Source organism: Cornus florida, unplaced genomic scaffold (assembly GCF_030987335.1).
Source record: "Cornus florida cultivar Cherokee Brave unplaced genomic scaffold, ASM3098733v1 CherokeeBrave_3.0.0_Hap2_Chr09, whole genome shotgun sequence".
Lineage (NCBI taxonomy): Eukaryota > Viridiplantae > Streptophyta > Magnoliopsida > Cornales > Cornaceae > Cornus > Cornus florida.
This window is the reverse complement of record NW_026775579.1, coordinates 91,782,677-91,802,457: the sequence shown is the minus strand read 5'-3', so window position 1 is coordinate 91,802,457 and position 19,781 is coordinate 91,782,677. Positions and strand designations below refer to the sequence as shown.

The 19,781-nt window shown below is 34.3% G+C and overlaps 1 protein-coding gene, 1 long non-coding RNA gene and 1 other non-coding gene across 3 annotated transcripts; 1 reads left to right on the top strand and 2 right to left on the bottom strand.

Annotated features, from left to right (window-relative positions):
- Nucleotides 1-805: 805 nt before the first annotated feature.
- On the bottom strand, nucleotides 806-2,654 carry LOC132275187 (uncharacterized). Its single transcript, XM_059776605.1, has 2 exons — nucleotides 1,375-2,654; nucleotides 806-1,295 (listed from the first exon to the last, which is right to left on the bottom strand). Exons 1-2 carry the CDS (start codon nucleotides 1,965-1,967, stop codon nucleotides 1,229-1,231), a joined length of 660 nt encoding a protein of 219 aa, XP_059632588.1. The 5' UTR covers nucleotides 1,968-2,654; the 3' UTR covers nucleotides 806-1,228.
- A 1,743-nt stretch (nucleotides 2,655-4,397) lies between these two features.
- On the bottom strand, nucleotides 4,398-11,005 carry LOC132275188 (uncharacterized). The gene is made up of 5 exons (XR_009470586.1): nucleotides 10,836-11,005; nucleotides 10,208-10,327; nucleotides 9,209-9,321; nucleotides 8,175-8,263; nucleotides 4,398-7,782 (listed from the first exon to the last, which is right to left on the bottom strand). It is a non-coding gene; the product is annotated as an uncharacterized LOC132275188 (long non-coding RNA).
- LOC132275813 (U6atac minor spliceosomal RNA) lies at nucleotides 5,093-5,217 on the top strand. The gene has a single exon (XR_009470759.1). It is a non-coding gene; the product is annotated as a U6atac minor spliceosomal RNA (small nuclear RNA).
- Nucleotides 11,006-19,781: the final 8,776 nt, after the last annotated feature.

Here is a 19,781-nt window from a genome sequence, read left to right as displayed (position 1 = left end):
TGACAGTCCTACGCATTTTCAAGTTTTCAGCACTCTAAATGGTCACTCCTTTAGGTATGCTTATCAAACCAGAACTCAATGCCAATCTCTCACTATGAAGACCCACAATCCCCTCCTTGGTTTCCTCGTCCACGTCCACATTGACAAACACCAAACCTGAACTCTCTCTCATGTACCCCCTTTTCTTCATTCTCCTCTCCAATTCCCTCAACAAACTCACTTCACTTCCTTGTGCGCACGAGGACATATTCCCAGCCTAGATACATATAAGTACAATCCTTGATCTCAACCCAACCGCAACCAGGTTCTCTAGAAGTTCCATACCCTTCATTTCAGACCAAATACTATGAACACTATCCCACCTCCTGGCCAATGCAAAAGTGATTGTTGGTTTGATTCTATAAGCCACTTACTGGCTTCAAAAGCAATATCTACCTTTCCATAAAGCCTACTGGTAGATAGAAGAGTTCCCCACATGAGAGCCCCTTATCCAGGTTGACTTGAATAGACTTCGCTATGCTATAAGCCCCATCAAGTTTGCCAGTTCGGCCTAGCATATTAACAACTGCTTTGAGTCAGGTACTATCCCATGTCCATCGAACATGGACTTCAAGTGCTCAAGACCTTCATCTTCATCGATGAGACCTGAATGACTACAAGCATGTTGGACACACACAATTTTGACATTGTTGGGACTTATTCTTCTCTCAAGCATTTCTGGAAAGAGTTGAGCGATAATTTCCCAAAGTCTGTAATCATTGAAGTGTATGGAATTACACAAGGAGTGGATTCTTCAAAAGACCTTATGAGAAGATCCAATACACCCACAATTCGCATACATATCAACAAGTGCAATTGCAATCACATGACTTAAATCATGGCCATGGACCATGGCAAATCACAGCTCCATGTTTGACCTTCCCTGACACTAGGCTACCTAACTCATATAGAATATAACAAAATGTTATTATTAAAGCTACAGATTAGGTTCACTAGTAATGTTGCAAGACAAAATCAAAACAAAGCAAGAGTTGGTAATTTCCTCTTATATCTACTTGTTCATGGTAATATCTAACTCATAAGAAACTGCAAAAAGCAAAACGCATCATGGCTATGGACTTCAGATTAGATCATGCATCAAAGTATTCAACCTTCATTACAGTAGCAACTCCCTCAAATAGCAATGTTGGTTGATGGCTATGGACTTCAGATTAGAACATCACAGTATTCAACCTTCACTTCCAGCAGAAACTCCCTCAAATAGCAGTGTTGCTTGAGGGTTCGATTCCCTTTTCCTGTCAAAACCAACAGTAATAAGTGACCATAGTTGAACTCCAATTGATTAAAAAAAAAAAAATCATATAGATACCATACCATAAGCTGGTTGCTTGGCGAATGTTTGGCATATTAGCAACATCATAAGGTTCAAATCCTTTCGATTCCAAGTTATACAATATTAGCTTCTCATTTTTCAGCAGGAGAATGTCATTCTTCAGAAATTTGATCGGAAAGGAATCTTTGGGGATTTTTATTTCAAAATTACTCCATGATGCACGATCATCGTTTTCATCTAGTAACAAGTGAATTTTGAGCATCGAATCCACGTACATAAAAATAGCTGGTCTACCTTTCAGGAGACAGATATCAACTCGTCCTGCTCCTCGTGTCTCATGACAGGGTGTCTGAACTCTGGTGAAAGTCTCAGTAGGAAGATGGAAAACAGAGAGAATTTCCTCTTCACCATCTTTTGCAATCCAATAAATTGATTGCTTGAAATAGACCCCATGCCCTGAACTGAAAGAATAATCATGCGGGGAGGGACGAACCAAATGCCATCTGTTTTTGGTTGGGGTGAAGACGCTAACTTGACTCATCTGATTAGTGTTTCCAAAGGAAATATGCACAACTTTAAAAGTAGTTCCATCAAAACCAATTCCCCAAATTTTCTTGTATAAGATGCGAGGCATATCTCGAACCACGTATTTGCACGGAGGCACTATCTTCCATCTTTGGGTAGATGGGTTCACCAAGTAAAAATCATCACCTTCTGAAACTAGTAAAACTCCATCACATGAAAATACGTGGTTTTAGACATGGCAATTTCCATTTCTATCTCCCTTGCCATGAGTTGAGGCTCATCCAACCAAAATAGTGACCTGTATCGAAGCAGGATGACCTCATCCTAAATCAACAATAAGAGAAACAAAATAAATAAAACACGAAATAAACTATTAATATATATTTTCAATTAAAATATTCTAACATGCTAGGCAACGACTCTTTCTCCAGACTATTATATCTTTTGATATTTTCTCTTACTTTTTATTTGTCATGATAGCGTCAGACAAATCGTAAATGTAGTCCTTTTCAAGGCTGGAGTTGCATCAGAAAATTTTACCTCTATATATTTCCTCTCTTTTTTATTAATGCTATATATTTATATATATATATATATATATTCTTGGTCTTCTGTCATGTAATCAGTAATCTTAATTACCACAAATAACACGATAATAACCACATGTATTAAAACAAATCAAAACATCAACTCTTTAGTGTGATTGAGTTGGACTGAGTTAAAATCTAATGGAGGACAAGTAAATCATGTATTAACTTTTCTTCAAAGATAACTTTAAAGATAATTTCAATTCACATATGCATGATTAAACAAAAAATACTACAATTTTACAAAATAAAGAAAATCAATTATCAAAGTAACCACACAATAGTTTTCCTAGTGTTTTAATGTTTTAAAACATGGTTGGGTCTAATGGGTTTGTCAAAATATCTGCTAATCGATTGTTTCCATGAACTTCTTCTAAGATTATTATTTTTTGCTTAATAAGTTCACGTGTAATCACAGAATATAGACACAGAATACAGGATTTTTAAAGATATTTTTCGGCCTTCGTTGAATGAAATTGACTTTTGTTTCTTACTAGACCATGCAACTAATAAGTGTGCATCTAGACAGAAACACCCATTAGATGTGTTTTTTCTAACATCTATACTTCAGGTCAATATAGCCAGCTAATTCACAATTTGAATTAGTTTACCTTAATCCATAATCTAGAGTCCTATTGAGTTTTATAATGATTCTTTTAACAGTTGTAATGTACGACTCTTTAGAATCAAATTGATACCAAACACATATATGATATATCAGCACTAAAAGCTACGTATGATCTACTAGCAGTCAAGTAAACTCCTTATCATACTCCCATATAAATAAGGATCAATACTTTTACCACTAGGGTCTATGCTTAACTTAGTAGTCACACTCATAATAGTACTCACTCTTCTGGCTAATTGTAACCCTAACTTTTTCACTTATTTTTCTAACGTATTTAGATTGTGAGAGAAAATTTTCATCATCTGATTATTTAATTTGTAAGCATAGGAAGAAGGTAAACTCACCAAAACCATGCTCATCTTAAAAGATTCTCTCATTTGTTCTGCTACAAATTCATGAGCTTTTTCATCATAAATGAAACCAAAAATAATATCATCTACATAAATTTGGGCATTATCAATTAAGTTTCTTAATAAAAAGAGTTTTATTAGCACCTCTTTTGAATTTTTTTCCTAATGAATATGTAGTGAGTTTTTCATACCAAACTCTAGGAGCTTGTTTAAAAACAAATATAGAGCCTGTTAAAAATATTTGGAATGTAAGTTTTTAGGTTGTTCCACTTCCACATAAACCTCCAAGTACATACCAATAAAAAATGTGTTTTTAACATCCATTTGGTATAATCTAAACTTCCAACGAAAGCGATGGCAAGTAGTATTCTTATAGACTTCAATTGTACAACAACAACCAAGCCTTTTCCGAACTACTTGGGGTAGGCTACATGAATCCTATGTTTCCATTCCACTATATCTAAAGCCATAGTCTCAGTCAATCCACATGTTATCATATTCTTACCAACTCTATCAGGTTAACTTTAGTCTTCCTCTTCCTCTAGTATTACCCCTAATATAGTCTATTTAGCTTTTTCCTAATTGGCGCGGTTTAAGATTTCTTTGCACATGTCCAAACCATCTTAACCAATTTTCTCATTTTATCTCCAATCTGTGCTACTCTATCCATCTTCCGAATGTGATCATTTCTAAGTATATCATTTCTACTCTTACGGAACATCCATCTCAACATCCGCATTTCTGCCACACTCAATGCATATGTTATTTCCTAACTACCCAATATTCTGTGCTATAAAGTGTGGCTGGTCTAATAACAGTTTGATAGAACTTCACTTTCGGTCATAAGGGTACGCCTATCAGATAATAGACTAGATGCACTTCTTCATTTGAACCATCCTGCCTTGCTTACAAGTTTAGCGTCATCTCCAATTTTTCCTTCATTATGAATAATTGAGCCTAAATAACGAAAAATGTTCTTTTTTTTTTTTTTTTGTACATCTTGATTTTCAATCTTCACTATATCCTCATTTGTATTTCTAAATTTACTGAAGTTATATTCCATATATTCAGTTTTACTTCTACTTATCTTAAACCTTTTTGTTCTAAAGCTTCTCTCCAAACTCCAATTTGGCATTAACTCCTTCTCTAGTCTCATAGACTAGAAGACTTCAATCGTACAACAGGTGCAAAAGTTCCATCCAAATTTATGTCCTCGAGTTGGTTTACCCCTGTGCAACTAATTGTGCTTTATTCCTAGCTACTATGCCATGGGCATCAAGCTTGTTTTTAAATATCCACTTAGTTCCAATTATATATGCATCTTTAAACCTAGGAACTAGTGTCAAAACATCATTCTTAACAATTTGTTGTAATTATTCTTGCATATCATTATTTCAGTCACTATTTGTTAGGGCTTTATCTACTTTCTTAGGTTAATCCTGAGAAAGACAATATACTTATCAAAAAAAAAAATCCTGAGAAAGACAATATAAATTGTTAATTTGACTATGTAATGGTCTTTTGGTTCTAATTCCAGTATCTAATTTGCCAATCACTTCATCAGTAGGATGATCCCTATGTACTTTGTGTCCTTGTCTAAGGGGCTAGGTCTCTTCTCTAGGTTCTTAGGTGGAGTGAGTATTCAATGTCATCATCATTATCAATAGTTGTGTTCATAGAAAGGAGAGATGGTTGGCATCTCCCCTGACAGGGACGGGAACAGTCTTTGGGCTTACCTGTTAACGCATCCGGTTAAGGCTTCCCACTTTGGTGGATCTATAACCCAATTTTTACTTATAAAAATAAAAAAAATAAAAAATCATCATTATCAATAGCTTTACCTTCATCATCAATTCTAACATTTATTTACTCCATAACCTTTTTAGTTCTCAAATTATAGACGTGATAAGCCCTACTATTTGAAGCATAACCTAAGATGTATCTTTCATCACTACGAGAATCAAACTTACCTAGATCCTATCTATCCCTCAAAATACAGCATTTACTCCCAAAAGTTCTAAGATGCTTTATATTAAGTTTTTTATTAAACCATAATTTACATGATGTCTAATCAGTGTTAGGCCTCAAATAAACTCTATTTCGGGTGTGACAAGCATTGTTCACAGCCTCAGCCTAAAAATGTTGAGCTAGACAAGTATGTAACATTGCTCTGACCATCTCTTAAGTTACTCTTTCTTTCAGCTACAACATATAGTTGTGGTGTACCTGCAACAGACAATTCACGTTTAATTTATAATTCATAACTAAATTTAATACATTCTCCGTAGAATTCTCTACCTCTATCACTTTTAATTATGTCAGTTTTTCAATTTGGATTCCTTGACATATAATCTTGAATTTATGATAAGTGTCTGATTTTTGTCAAAGGAAAACTAACCATGTGTACCAAGAAAAATCATTTTCTATAACTAACATATATCTCCTATCACTTATATTTTCAACTAGAATTCGCCCAATGAGATCTTTATGTATAAGATGACATGGTTTAGATGTATTTATTGTTCAGAGTCTCTTGTGTGATAATTTTGTTTGTTTTCCTTTTTGACATGGATCACACATTTTGACTGGTGTTTTTCTAAACTTAGGCAAACCTATAGCAAGATCATGTTTATAAAATTTGACCAAGTCTTAATAGTTAACATGACCAACTCTCCAATGTCATAGCATCATGGCATCAGTTTGTACACTATTACACACTCTAACTGTATGACATAACAGTCACTTGTCAGTTGTCACCTATGGACCTTGTACCTTTCAAAGTATTATTCCCTTCCTTACCTATTACTACACATTCATATTGTGTAAAATAGACTTTTTGTTGTTTATCACATAGTTGACTTCAATTTGTTTTCAGTCCATCTACATAACAAACATCTCTTAACTCTAAATTCAAGAAATTGTTACAATTCCATAGCCTATGTGCCTTTTACAATCTCCAAACCTAACCATACCACCATCACAATCTGTCAAAGATGACAAAAAAAGATTTGTTTCCGGTCATGTGCCTAGAAGACTCTATCAAAATACAAACATTTATCTTCATCATCGATAAGTGCCATATATGTACTAAGCATTCGACCTCTTCATTTCTCACCCAAATTTCCCTCTCTCTTTTCTCACCCAAATTTCCCTTTCACTAGAAGTGATTTGATTTTTATTTGTCTCTAAACTCTTAATGGGGGAAAGAATAATTACTTTTGAAGTTCGTAGAGTCTTTTCTTTAGGAAGAGCTTTACGCTTCTTTTTTCTTATTAAATTCATTTATATGTTTGGTGTAGTTATATTTTATGTCACCTTTCTCTAAACAATAATGACACTTTGGAACTTGTCTAGGGGGATCTACCTTTTCAGTCTTACTAGATTTTCCATAACTATGTTGACAACATGTAGAATTAACAACCATATCCTTCGAATCTAGTTTTTCAATTGTATTGTGTTTAGTTTTCTGAAGCAATTCTAATTTTTCAAGTCTAAATTTTAATTCTTCAATCATCTTCCTAGGCTGTGAAGTACACCTTTATCTTTTTTGACTTCAGTTAACATAAACACTGAACTAGCAAATTCGAGTTTTTGATTCTCTCTTATATGTTCCACTGCCTTTATTTTATTCTAACAATTCAAAATTTTCAACTTGTAAACTAAGAAAATCATTATGTAGTTCTGTAAAAGCCAGTCTAAATATATCAATTTCATCACATTCTAAGTTGAAAGTATTATTTGATGACATGTTATGCAATTCATCATATAAAGCAACCCAAGTAGTATTACCATGCTTTAAGAATTTAGGTTCGTGCAATAAGAAGATGTATCAGATAAAATAGAGTGATTTTCATGCATAAATTGTGAAAGAAAGTATAGTCATAAAAAAAATAAAAATAAAAATAAAAAAATCAACCAACTCTACTTTTTGAATATCCATAATTTCCTAGGGATCACCAGTTTGAAAAAATGTATAAAACTTAAGATTTACAAAGCTATTTTTCAAAAACAATTATAAAACATACTTATGAGCCAAATCAAGATCAAAATAGTTCAAATGAAGCCATTCTAAGGACATTTTAATTGTGATCTAAATGTGTCTGCCATGTCTGCTTCAGATGTCCTCGTATGACTCAAGACAATTTGACACATTACAACACAGGTTGAGTAGGAATTTACTTGTGTGTGTGTGTGTGTGTGTGTATTAAATGCTTGCATTTTATGCAGTGTTGATTTGGTTATAGTATCTCAATACAGAGCCGGAAATTAAGGGAAACATGAAATTCGTGACCAGAAATTTGTGCTCAGAATACCTCATTGATTTCTCTGTAATGCACAATAACAATGTTCTTGAACTGCCTGCAATAAGGAGAAATGATATATAAAATGAGAACTAATGCTGCCAAATTAGTGAACCATGCATATAAATGTAAAAGCCTGGAATATAAATAAATAGTTAATCGATAAAGTATTCCCAAAGTGCTTCTTTCTTCCTTTATTGTTTCATTCACAATTTAGAATACACATGTATATTTTGCATTTTTCTTTTGCCCTTTTTGGGGAGGGGTAGAGATTTAAAAATCAGAGTTTAGGCCTGATTAAACTGGCATATGCTCCCTTAGGCAATCCCCAAAGAGCACAACCACAAAGGAAAAAAAACATTGTGCCTACTCATCCAACTTGGACTACAAACATGTGAATACATTAAGAGCAATTAAAAAATAATAGAGCTTGAAATCAGCGTCACTCACTCATCAAGAATCCAATAACTGCGTCTTTGGAAGTTCAGGTTATCCTCTCCATGAACCATGCAACATTTGATAACATCAGTCCTATCAACCTACCAAAAAAAAACAGATTAGAACTAGTAAATACAGCAACATAGAGCAAAGTTCATATGCTATAGTATAGAGTTGGAATCCCCAAAAAGGACATCTATTTGGTGATCAAGGTTGTAATGCAGTATCCTTTGAAACTGTTATGGAAGGTGTAACGTTAATATTTAAATCCTCTAACATATATAAAATGCAAGGTGCCAAGAAAATTGTGAAGTGCATCCATGGCATCCTCAAAATCCCATTAGTCACAAAAAAATGAAGAAAATGTCTTGTGTCAAATAAACACACAAAACAAACTAAAAATACAGATAATATGGTCCTCAATGTCAATCATGCATAATGTGAACATATTATTTTGTACTCAACATGTCTCAAATTAATGATCCACATTTCCATTTTAGGATGTTCCATTACAATTGTCCCCGTCAAAAGTCAACCAATAAAACTTATAAGCCCCAAATTTATTTAGAGGGGCAATCACGAAAAGTTCCTGCACAAGGTGAATCTCTTAAGTATGGAAGGTTAGTTTTAAGAACTAGTCTCTATGGATATGAATGTATTTAATACTTGTCTAGTTTGATATGAGACCAAGTGAGGTAATTGTTTGATAAATGAAAACAAAGGTCAATCCCGTCAGTGGCTAACAGCTAAGGAATTCACATGATAAGACTCGCATTGACCTTTAGTAAATTAGTAGTTAAGAGTATTCATCAAAAAATAATCGAGCCTATTATTCTGGACTCAGCTTAAGATTTGATCTGCACATCGCACTGGTGAGTAGCAAATTTCTCATTCTCAGATATTCAACTATAGTGCTTAAGAATACATGATGTACAAACTACCCAATATCACTAGGCAGAACTCTACTGCTAACTACGCATAACTTTTCATTACATCCTTAGGCTACAAAATTAAAAATGAACATTCACGTGACAGAATAAGCAAACCTTCAATATTATATCAGCTTTAGTTGTATTTCCCACGTCGCTTTTCCACCAGTTGTATCCGTCCTCATGTGAATTTGGCATTACAGTTTGGTCATATAGGAACCAGGAATTAGCTGAAAAACAAAAAACACATTCATCAACATGGAATATATGTGTTCCATCAGGAATAGAGGTGTAAGAAGTGCTCGAAAATTTGAGGATGAACCCCATACTGAAAGTTAGCAAACCCCTATCACTACCCTCTACCCTGGAATGTATATTAGCACCATATGGAACAGGAGTGACATGATATTTTTAATAGGAAACACTGATGAGGAGCTGTTCTCTTCACTTAAAAGTTATCCATTCATTACTTAGAAACTAGAGGAAGTTGTATAAATAATTTACCCACCCCTACAAAACACATTCTTTATATGGTCAAAGTAGCAATTTAAGTGAAAGCCCGTGGCCTTATTCATGATACCTACTCTGTCATGAATTAATAGATACTGAACCCTATTATATCTTGCGAGGAATTATAGTAACAGTACATTAATAGGTACCAAAAAAACCGAGCCACAACAAATATACAAGAGTCTAACTTATATACACTGTTAATATAAAAATAATAATCCAAAAACTTCACAAAAGAATCCAGATAAAAGATGTCCAACCAAAGTACAATGTACTACGAGAACCATGATTCCCTCCTTTTCTGCATTTTTGTCACCCAACATATAGTTGTTTTAAAAAATAGATGTCCTGTTTTCAATAACGGAATGACTTTTCTCAACCAAAAATTTCTCCTCCTCTCCAGTAGAACAATTAACTTCAACAAAATCATCACGCAGTAAATCAAGACAGCCCGGAATAAAGTCATTAGATATGTCATCTTAGACAAATTTCTGTCATTTTGCCTTAGTGTTTACACTATAAAAAAAAAAACAAAAAAAAAAAACAAAAAACAAAACAAAAAGAACATGACATAAACTATATTGAATAGGTTCACTATTGGATGACCTGGTGGCCTTTGTGGCTGCTCGATCCTTAAGGGAAAGTAATTGAAATTTTGAATTATTTTGGAAATTTCTGGTGGTTCCAGCCAACGCCTTTCCACTTGTTGTTGAATCCATTCAGAATCTGCCATTCCAAGAAGTATCATACATCAAATAATTGCCTTATTATTATAAGAAAATACATACAAATATATTTATAGATATATATTTACATCTATAAATACATACATACAAATATATAAATACATAAATACATATATTTCTTGATTATTATAAGAAAACATATATTTATATAAATATATAAATACATAAATATATTTATAAATATAAATACATAAATATATTTATATATTTATATAAATATATAAATACATAAATACATAAATATATTTATATAAATATATAAATACATAAATACATAAATATATTTATATAAATATATAAATACATAAATACATATATTTCTTGATTATTATAAGAAAATACATACAAATATATTTATAGATATATAATACATCAAGAATTGCTTTCTTGATGATGATGATTATATACCATACATACAAATATATTTATATATGTGTACGTTATAGGATGTATGTGTATATATATGCGTGGGGTTACGTATAGCTTACTTGAGTATGGCGAGTTAGGGTTCACGACGTCGCCATTCACACGAAATAAAGAGGGCCTTGCAGATTCCGGTTAGAAGCGAGAGAGTTTTCTAGAGTGAGAAAGGGTGAGAATTGCTGAGCGTCTGTGTGTGTGTGTATGCCTGAGATGGCTATTTATACAGCTTTCCGAAATTTTAAAAACTAAAAATAATACTGAAAGAGGCGGTTAAGTCCAAGGGGCCTTTTCTTTTTCTTTTTCTTTTTCTTTTTTTTTTTTTTTTTTGACCTTGTTAAATCACAAGACCTTTTAAAAATTCATCGGGTCACCCCCAAAATATTAATTTGTTGTTAGACACTAAAAAAAGTAGCATGAAAGTGTCACGTGAGAAATTTTATTTTTTATATTATCTAAATACCCTTATATATATATATGTGTGTGTGTGACTCAAATACATTTTACTTCTCTCATGGGGCAAGAAATTCACTCACTCATTTGCCCATTACCAGGATAATAATAAAATAAAATAAAAAATCACATTGAGGGCTTAAACTGTGATACCTCTCGATTCTAGAGCCACGAGTGATCAAGTCCGAGCACAGATCCGAGGAATATCAGACAATCAATATGTAAACAAGCAAGAACACAAAAGAATTAAAAATAAAATAATAAGTTGATAAGAATTCTAAATACCAAAATCCTCCAAATAAAATATTATAAATTTATTTCATTTAATTTTTCAATCCTTATAACTCGGGAATCCATCTAGCGGACCCTTAATTATCCCAAATAAACAAAAATTACCAAAACCAATCCAAAACTAAAATAAGAAATGAAATCCTAGTCGGAAGAGTGAGTGACTGTATCTGCTTCATTACGATCAAGCTCTAAGCCTGGTACTAACGAACACCTGAAAAATAAGAGTAGGTCAGGCCCACATACAAGTTCCATCCTACTACAATCCATACATAAACCCGATACGTAGATACATCCTAGATAGCTCGGCAATATCTAAAATAGTCCATAAATATATAGATACACACTATAGGATGTTCACTAGCCTATAATGTAGTTCAGCCTGCATAGAAGGAAACATGTAAACCACACTTTCCAGTGGCCATGTACATCTCCGGTCAGGGAACATCAGCTATATCTAGTTACTCAACCTTTGCGATATATGCACCCTAACTATGATCCTTAGACCCATGATCATATCACAGTACCATAAGTATATATATAATATCCTTCCTAATACAGAAAAAATAAAGCAACCATCTGTTATGTCGTTCAACTGTTTTAGTTGACAGGACATGCATCCATGTAGGATTTAACTGTTTTAATTAATCCATTTCGTATGTATGAAGGGGTAGGACTTAGCGTTTTGATCTAATCCATCCCTGATATGCCACCGTTCTATACCGGTGCATATAATGCATATGATCCATAAATGATGCACACTCAAATGAACATCAAGTATATCTAAAAACCAACATAATAGAAATCAGATATAGATAAGATCATATCATGCATCCAGTATATGATTATAATCATAAAACTTCCGTTTAAATTGTTAAAGTATTGATAAACAATTTAAACCATACATATCCATCCAATTGATAAAACAGAAAATATAACAGTTCATCAATTTACATCCATAGCATGTTATAATGATCATTAGAAGTATTAACTGAGTATATTATACCCAAAATCCCAAATGAATCCTTTCATACTAGTCCATTAAATTTACTAAACCAGACTAGCAATTTAAACCTTCCACAATCCTTAACATCATGCAAATTATTATATAAATTTAATGATGTCCATTACGAATCCAAAACAGGCTATAATGATACTCAGAAGTATAAACTGAGCACATACACTCCAATCCTAAATATATTCCTAACAGTCCGTTTAATTTATTACAAAGACCACTTAGCAATAAAACTTTCATATTCCCTAACGGCATGTAAATTATTGTTAAAGTTCATGGAGTCCATTAACACAACATAAACCAACATCCCTGGCCTTCGCTAAATTATATATATAATTAATATAACATCCCATAAATAATATAATACCAGTCCGTTTAAGTTGCTAACACAAACCTAGCAAATTAAACCTTCCTCCTTCCTTGATAGCATGCTTATTATACGTTTATGTTTCATGATGCCCCTTAGGACTAGCACACTGGCTTTTACTACCTGTTTTAAGGTTTTAACAGGTTAGTTATAAACATTTACAACCTCCCATAACTTTCCAGAAATTCCATTCAAGCCTCTGGAACTCAGAAATTATCGTAGGGTTTTTTTTTCAAGGGAGCTGGCTCCCCCACCATGGGAGCCGGCTCTGTAACTTCCAGAGCCGGCTCTCTCTTCATGGGAGCCGGTTCCCTCCATTAGGGAGCCGGCTCTCTCTTTGAGAGCCGTCTCTGCTTCATCTCTACTTCATCCGTTCACCCTCTTCGCTTCCAGCGAAGTTTCTAGTCTCTGTCCCCATTGATTTTAAACTTCCTAAAGTCCAAACTAAATCCAAACAGTCCTATAAACTCTTTACATTCCCTTATGAATTGATTGACAAAAGCTTAACCACAATCGGAACAGTTTAAGACTAAAACAATTATAGTTTAAACAAAGGCAAACAACAGATTTCAATTTGATTTAATTATGCATAACACATCCGTTTTTAATGTTTAATTAACTTCCTGGAGACCATTTAGAATGCACAGAACACAAGTTTACAGGAAGGAGATAGAATGAAACTTGCTTTTAGGTTTTGGTTTAAAACTTTTTAACGTCGTCTCTAAATTCCGACGACTGTTGGCAACCCTCCTACCGCTTGGTTTCAATCCCACAAGCCATCCATTCTTTCCTCCTCAGTCCGACCTTCAGTCCACAACTAAAATCCTACTTGGTGTTTCTCACAGTTTCCTCTCAAGCTCCTCTGTTTTCCCTCTTCAAGAACTATGACGTGCATAGGGTTTTCTAACCCTAGCAGACTTGTATGGTTCTATATATAAGCCTTCATTAAACCTTCGTCTAATTCCAATACAACTTAAAAGTCGGCTAACCTAACTTCACAACAGAAACCCTAAACCTAAACTATACTTACAACCATATAAATAACATACGTCATGTGAAACATCAATTAATCAAATAATTAAATAAAATAACAATTAAACAATTTATTTAAAACAACTAAACAATTAAAATTATACTTTAAAACTAAAAAAAAAAACAATTTAAAATTAAATACTTAATTTAAAACAAATAAACAATTAGACAATTAACTTAAATAAACACAATTTATCAATTTAAAAAAAAAAAAAAAACACATAAGTCACATAATTAAATAAAAATACAATAACAATCAAAATTAAATTCCCATTTTATCCTTTTGAAAATTAGGGGTATTACATAAACCTTCACCATCCATTTTGGGGCAGAGGAGATATTTACTATTAGGCCATAAGGCCATTGGTCAAATACCTTTTACTTAACTTGATGTTGGGGATAATTAATTCCCTCCAACTCACTCAATGGTCGACTGTTGTTGAGAGTTAAATCCCTTCTCCATCACACACAGCGGAAGCATCATCACATCCTATCATATCAACACAACTATATATGGAGATAACAATCACACACATTCACGCACAACACAAATATTTTACATGATTCGCTCAACTCTAGGGTTAAGATAGAGATTTCACTATTATGACTCAAGGAAAAGAATATACAACCACAAGTCAAAACACCACTCACTCACTCATCATCTCTTTTGAAGCTACATGTATACACTTGGAAATTACATATACTCTCCACTCTCCTCACAACATTCACCCTTAACCCCCTTACATCTTTTCTTTCTTCCCTCTCTCTCTAAACTCCTCACACCCATCTCTATTTATAGAGTCTTCAAAAACCCAATTCCTTATTGGACTCCTCAACTTGGCTACAAAGAGTTACCGTAATGATTAAAACTCTAAAATAAAAACATAATGGGATGCACTTTCCTCTACAAATTTCAACCTTCTAAAACGAAAAAGGAAACAAATTTTCTGCACACGAATTTTGAGCCACAAACCCAACAATCTCTACCTTGGCTCAAAATTCATTTTCACGTGTTCCTTCATAGCTCCACCTCAACTGAAGGTCTCTCCATCTCGAATAAAGATTGCTCCACCTCAAACCAAACTCTATCCATTATTCTCATTGGTGTTCAATTGCTCACACATAGCAACCCACCAATCTTCAAATCATCTTCATCAATTGTTTTTCTAGATCAAAATAACAAACCTCACATCTTCACTCTTCATATTCCCCTTTATTCTTTATCAGACTCAGAGCAAACCCTTTTATTCTTCACACCCTTGCCCCATCTTGAGAACTAACACCTTCTCTGGCTTATCCCCAAAACTTGTTCCTCGTGGGCTTCACCTCTAACACCTTCACCTAATCTTGAAAACGAGCATCCTCTGGGTTGTCCCAATTGACTTGTTCCTTATGGGTCTGTGTCTTCACACAATATATCTTCTTCGTGTCATCATCAACTCTAATTAAATCTCCATAGTACATCACGATCAGCCTCTGCTCTGACAAACTTTGCACCAATCTTCTGTTACTGATCTTTAGGACCAATTACAGGCTCTGACCAACCATCGGCTCTGATACCAGTTGGTGGGAATAATTAACTCTCTCCAACCTACTCAATGATTGGTTATTGTCGAGAGTTAAATCACTCATTCATCACACACAACGGAAGCATCATCACATCACATCAACACAACTATATATGGAGATAACAATCACACACATCCACGCACAACACAATATTTTACATGGTTCACCAAACTCTAGGATTACGTCCATGGGAGAGAAAGATTTCACTAGTATGAATCAAGGAATAGATTATACAACCATATGTCAAAACCCTACTCACTCACTCATCATCTCTTTTGAGGTTACATGTATACACTTGGAAATTACATATACTTTCCTCAGTCTTCAAAAACCCAATTCTTTATTAATTGGACAAAGATTCCTCAACTTGCCTACAAAGAGTTACTATAATGATCAAAACTCTAAAATAGAAACATAATGGGATGCACTTTCCTCTAAAAATTTCAGCATTTCAAAACGAAAAAAGAAACTAATTTTCTGTACACGAATTTTGAGCCACAAACCTAACACCTGACTCAATTAAAGCTGAACAACTCATTGACTTGCAACTCAAGATCCAATGCGCCCAACAGATCGCCACTCGTCTATTCCACAACGTCAAATCTAAACGCTCTAGAGTTGAGAATGTTGGTGAGCTCTTATATATGCACACATGTATATTTATGTGTATAAATGTTCTTGTTTTGTCTTCAATTTGTTCCTATTAAATTATTTCGATTGGTTCATTTCACTTTTTAAACAATAGTTGTTTTCATTCATTTGGAATGAACCACAAGAAGGTTAAAATCGTCATTTTAAAACAACACTTTTAAAATTTTAATTTAAGGCTGCACTTGTTTCGACGTAAAATATTTTCTTCAGAAAAGGTTTTTTTTTTTTTAATTTTTTTTTTTAGGGATTTTTATACATAAATGTACTTATGGGTTCATATTTACACTATTATTGTAATACCCCTAATTTTAAAAGGATAGTCTCAGCATTTTAAAATTTTATTTTATTGGTTTTTATTTGTTTGTTTAATTGCTCTTTTTGGTGGTTTAATTGTTTGCTTGCATTTATTAATTGATTTTTTGAATTAAATTGATTTAATGGTTTTTTGTGCATTGTTCATTTATTTAAATTGTTAATTGTTGTGTGATATTTTCCGTTACTTGTTAATTATATTATTTTATTTGTATTTCACTGTTTTATTTTTTGGTTGTTAAATTAGGGTAATTTTTGTAATATTACGATTAGGGTTTCTATTATAAGTCCCTTAGGTGGAAGCCGACAAAGTTTATAACGAGGGTTGTTCGTGGGCCGAGTTGGGCTCTGTCTCTAATCCTACAAGGATTAGGGTTTTAGGGATTAAAGCTTATAAATACACCATGACAATAAGTCTAGGGTTTACAATCATAACACTTAGCCTATAGACATAAACTGAGTTCTGTAAAGATAGAGAGATACAGAGTGAGGTTTTGAGAGAACAGAGCATGTTTGGTGTGGGATTCGACTGGGGTTTAAAGGTCGGACCTAGGAGAAGGGAAGAGTAGAAGTAAGAGGAGGCTAGACAGTCATTCAGTGTTGCCGGAACAGCGGACACAACGCCGAGATTTCATAACTGAAATCACAGGCAAGTTCTTTTCTTCCTCCTTCCCTGTGGCTTGTGTTCTGTGCACCTAGATAGTCTCTAGGGTTTAATTAATTATTAACTGAGTTTTACATGTATATTAGATGTTATATTGATGATATATCTGTGTTGTAATCCGTTAAATTATAAGTTGTGCATTTCTGATTTCAGTTGTCTACATAAAGCATGATTAGTCTGTAGAACTTGCAATTTTTGTATTTAATTTCAACTGCTTTAAACACACAATGGGGATTATACTGAACATAGTTAAGACCCTTAGGAATGGTTTAAAACCAAATAGACAGCTTGGGAGCGACCGGAGACGATGCAGAAGGTCGCAGAAGTTGTAGCGATTGAAGACGGCTCTCAAGGAGGTGAGAGTCGGCTCCATAGAAGTGGGAGCCGGCTCCCACACATGTAAAGCCGGCTCCAAGGTTAGTGGAGTTGGCTCCAGGCTGATTGGAGCCTGCTCCCAAAGTTTTGGAGCAGGCTCCACCCCAAAATTGCTTCCTGTTATGGTTTTTAACGCACTTTTTGAAACAGTTGAGTGTCTGAACTGTTTTGGAAAATTATGGGACTCTCCAGAGTGTTTAAGAAGTTAATTTTGGGTGTTAATAAGACTTTTAATTGATTAAAGATTACCTCTAAATTAATGGAATAAACCGTATAAAATTTATGCACATTGTATATGGTTAATGGATGGATGAAGACATAATTGCTTAAGCTTATTTTTGGGCATTCCAGTGGGATCTAATATGTTTTAAAAATTGTTTTAAATGCATGATAGGGTCAGGTATTGATTAGTTTTGACCTATGCATGTTTTGGACTTTGGTTGCTAAGCTACGGTTCATAATTTTGTAGTTTACTTGGTTTCCTTTAAACTGGATTTTTACTTTGGATTTAATTGCTGTAATGTCACACATTACTTTGCAATTAATGCGACTTCGGATTTGGACTAGATAACGGTTGTGAAATTTCATTGTTGAATTATTAAATTTTATTTTGCAATTAACTGGAGTATGTTTTTAACTGAACTTGTTGAAATGTTATACCATATTCTGCAATTACTTGAGTTATAGTTGGTAACTGGATTATAAATTTGGATTTATGTTGCTGAACTGTTATCTTGGTTTTGTAACTTATATGCACCGGTATGGGACGGTGGCATACTAGGGATGGTGTAACTCAAAACGCTAAGACCTAACCTATCGGATTAAAGGAATGGATTGTAAAATATTAAATCCTAAACTGTGTTTCGTATGTCACCTCAATGAACAATTGAATGACATACTCTAGATTTGGACGGACTTTAGATATATGATTATAGTACCATGAGATGAGCTTAAGTCTCAGGCTCGTTGGTTAGGGTGCGTATATGCAGTGAATCTGTAGCTGGATATAGTAGGTCGAAGTGTATCCTGTTAGGTCTAGGTATTCATGCCCACATTTGGGTGCGTATTCGCATGTTGCCTTCTATTCAGGTTGAGACCCCTATTATAGTCTAGTGAATGTCCCTTAGTGTGGATATATATATACGTATGAACTAAATAGATATTGTGAGGTATCTAGGGTGTATCTGCGTATCGGGTCACTGTATGGATTGCAGTTAGTTTAGAACTTGTTCGTGGGCCTGACCCATTCCTTTATTCTTTTCAGGTATAGGACGGTTCCAGCCTTAGAGCTTGATCTTGCTATTCGAGGATAGTTTTCCATTCGTCAGTTTACGTAGGACTTCTTTCGATGTTTTAGTTTTATTTACTTTCAGTTTTCAGTTCAGTTGGGTTTTTATTTAGGGGTCCACTAGATGGATTCCCGAGTTGTAATCATGGAGGTTTTGGAGGTTGGATTTTATTAAGTTTTATCAGTTGAGGATTTACATTAGTATTCTTTTCAGCTTTTATTATTTATAATTATTTCATTTTGTCATCTGTGTTCGTTTTAAAATACTTTAATTGTTTGATATTCCCTCTGGTTTGGGCCTCGGCCTGATCAACCCGTGTCTCGGATCTGAGGGGTATCATAATTGGTATCAGAGCACTCCAGGTTCAAGTGTCTCTAGGATGTTTCGTATTAAAACTTCCACGTAGCGTTTTCTCTTGACTAGAGCTTAAGTTTAGGATTCATTATATTCCTTTACAGTTCGTTTAAACTCGTACTGATATCTGTTTTTCTTTATTAACAGCATGGTTAACGCTAGAAGAGGACAGATGAATAGTCGACAGAGGAGGATGGCACGTAGGCAACAGGAACGCTTGCGGCATTAGGAAGAGCAGCATTTGCCAGAGTTTCAGGACGAGGGTCAGTTCCATGATGAGCAGGAGGATGTTCAGCAGACTTGGGATCAGGTTGGAGATCCAGAGTATCCTCCTCACATCAACGACCTTATTGCTCGGGCTATAGAAGCAGGGGTAACAGCTGCACTTCGAAATCAGTCTCAGGCACAGCCGGCACCGTTACCAGCACCAGTTGTTCAGACTGATACTTGGGAGAAAGCCAGGAGTTCTTTCACAAAGGGAAGCTCACCTGAGTTCACAGGCTCCACCGATGCGAGAGCAGCTCACCAGTGGAAACAGGACATCGAGCGACATTTTCACTTGGTTCAGTGCACAGAGATTCAGAAGCAGATGCTTGTTACCTTCAAGCTAGTTGGGGATGCACTGCAGTGGTGGGAGTCAGTTAC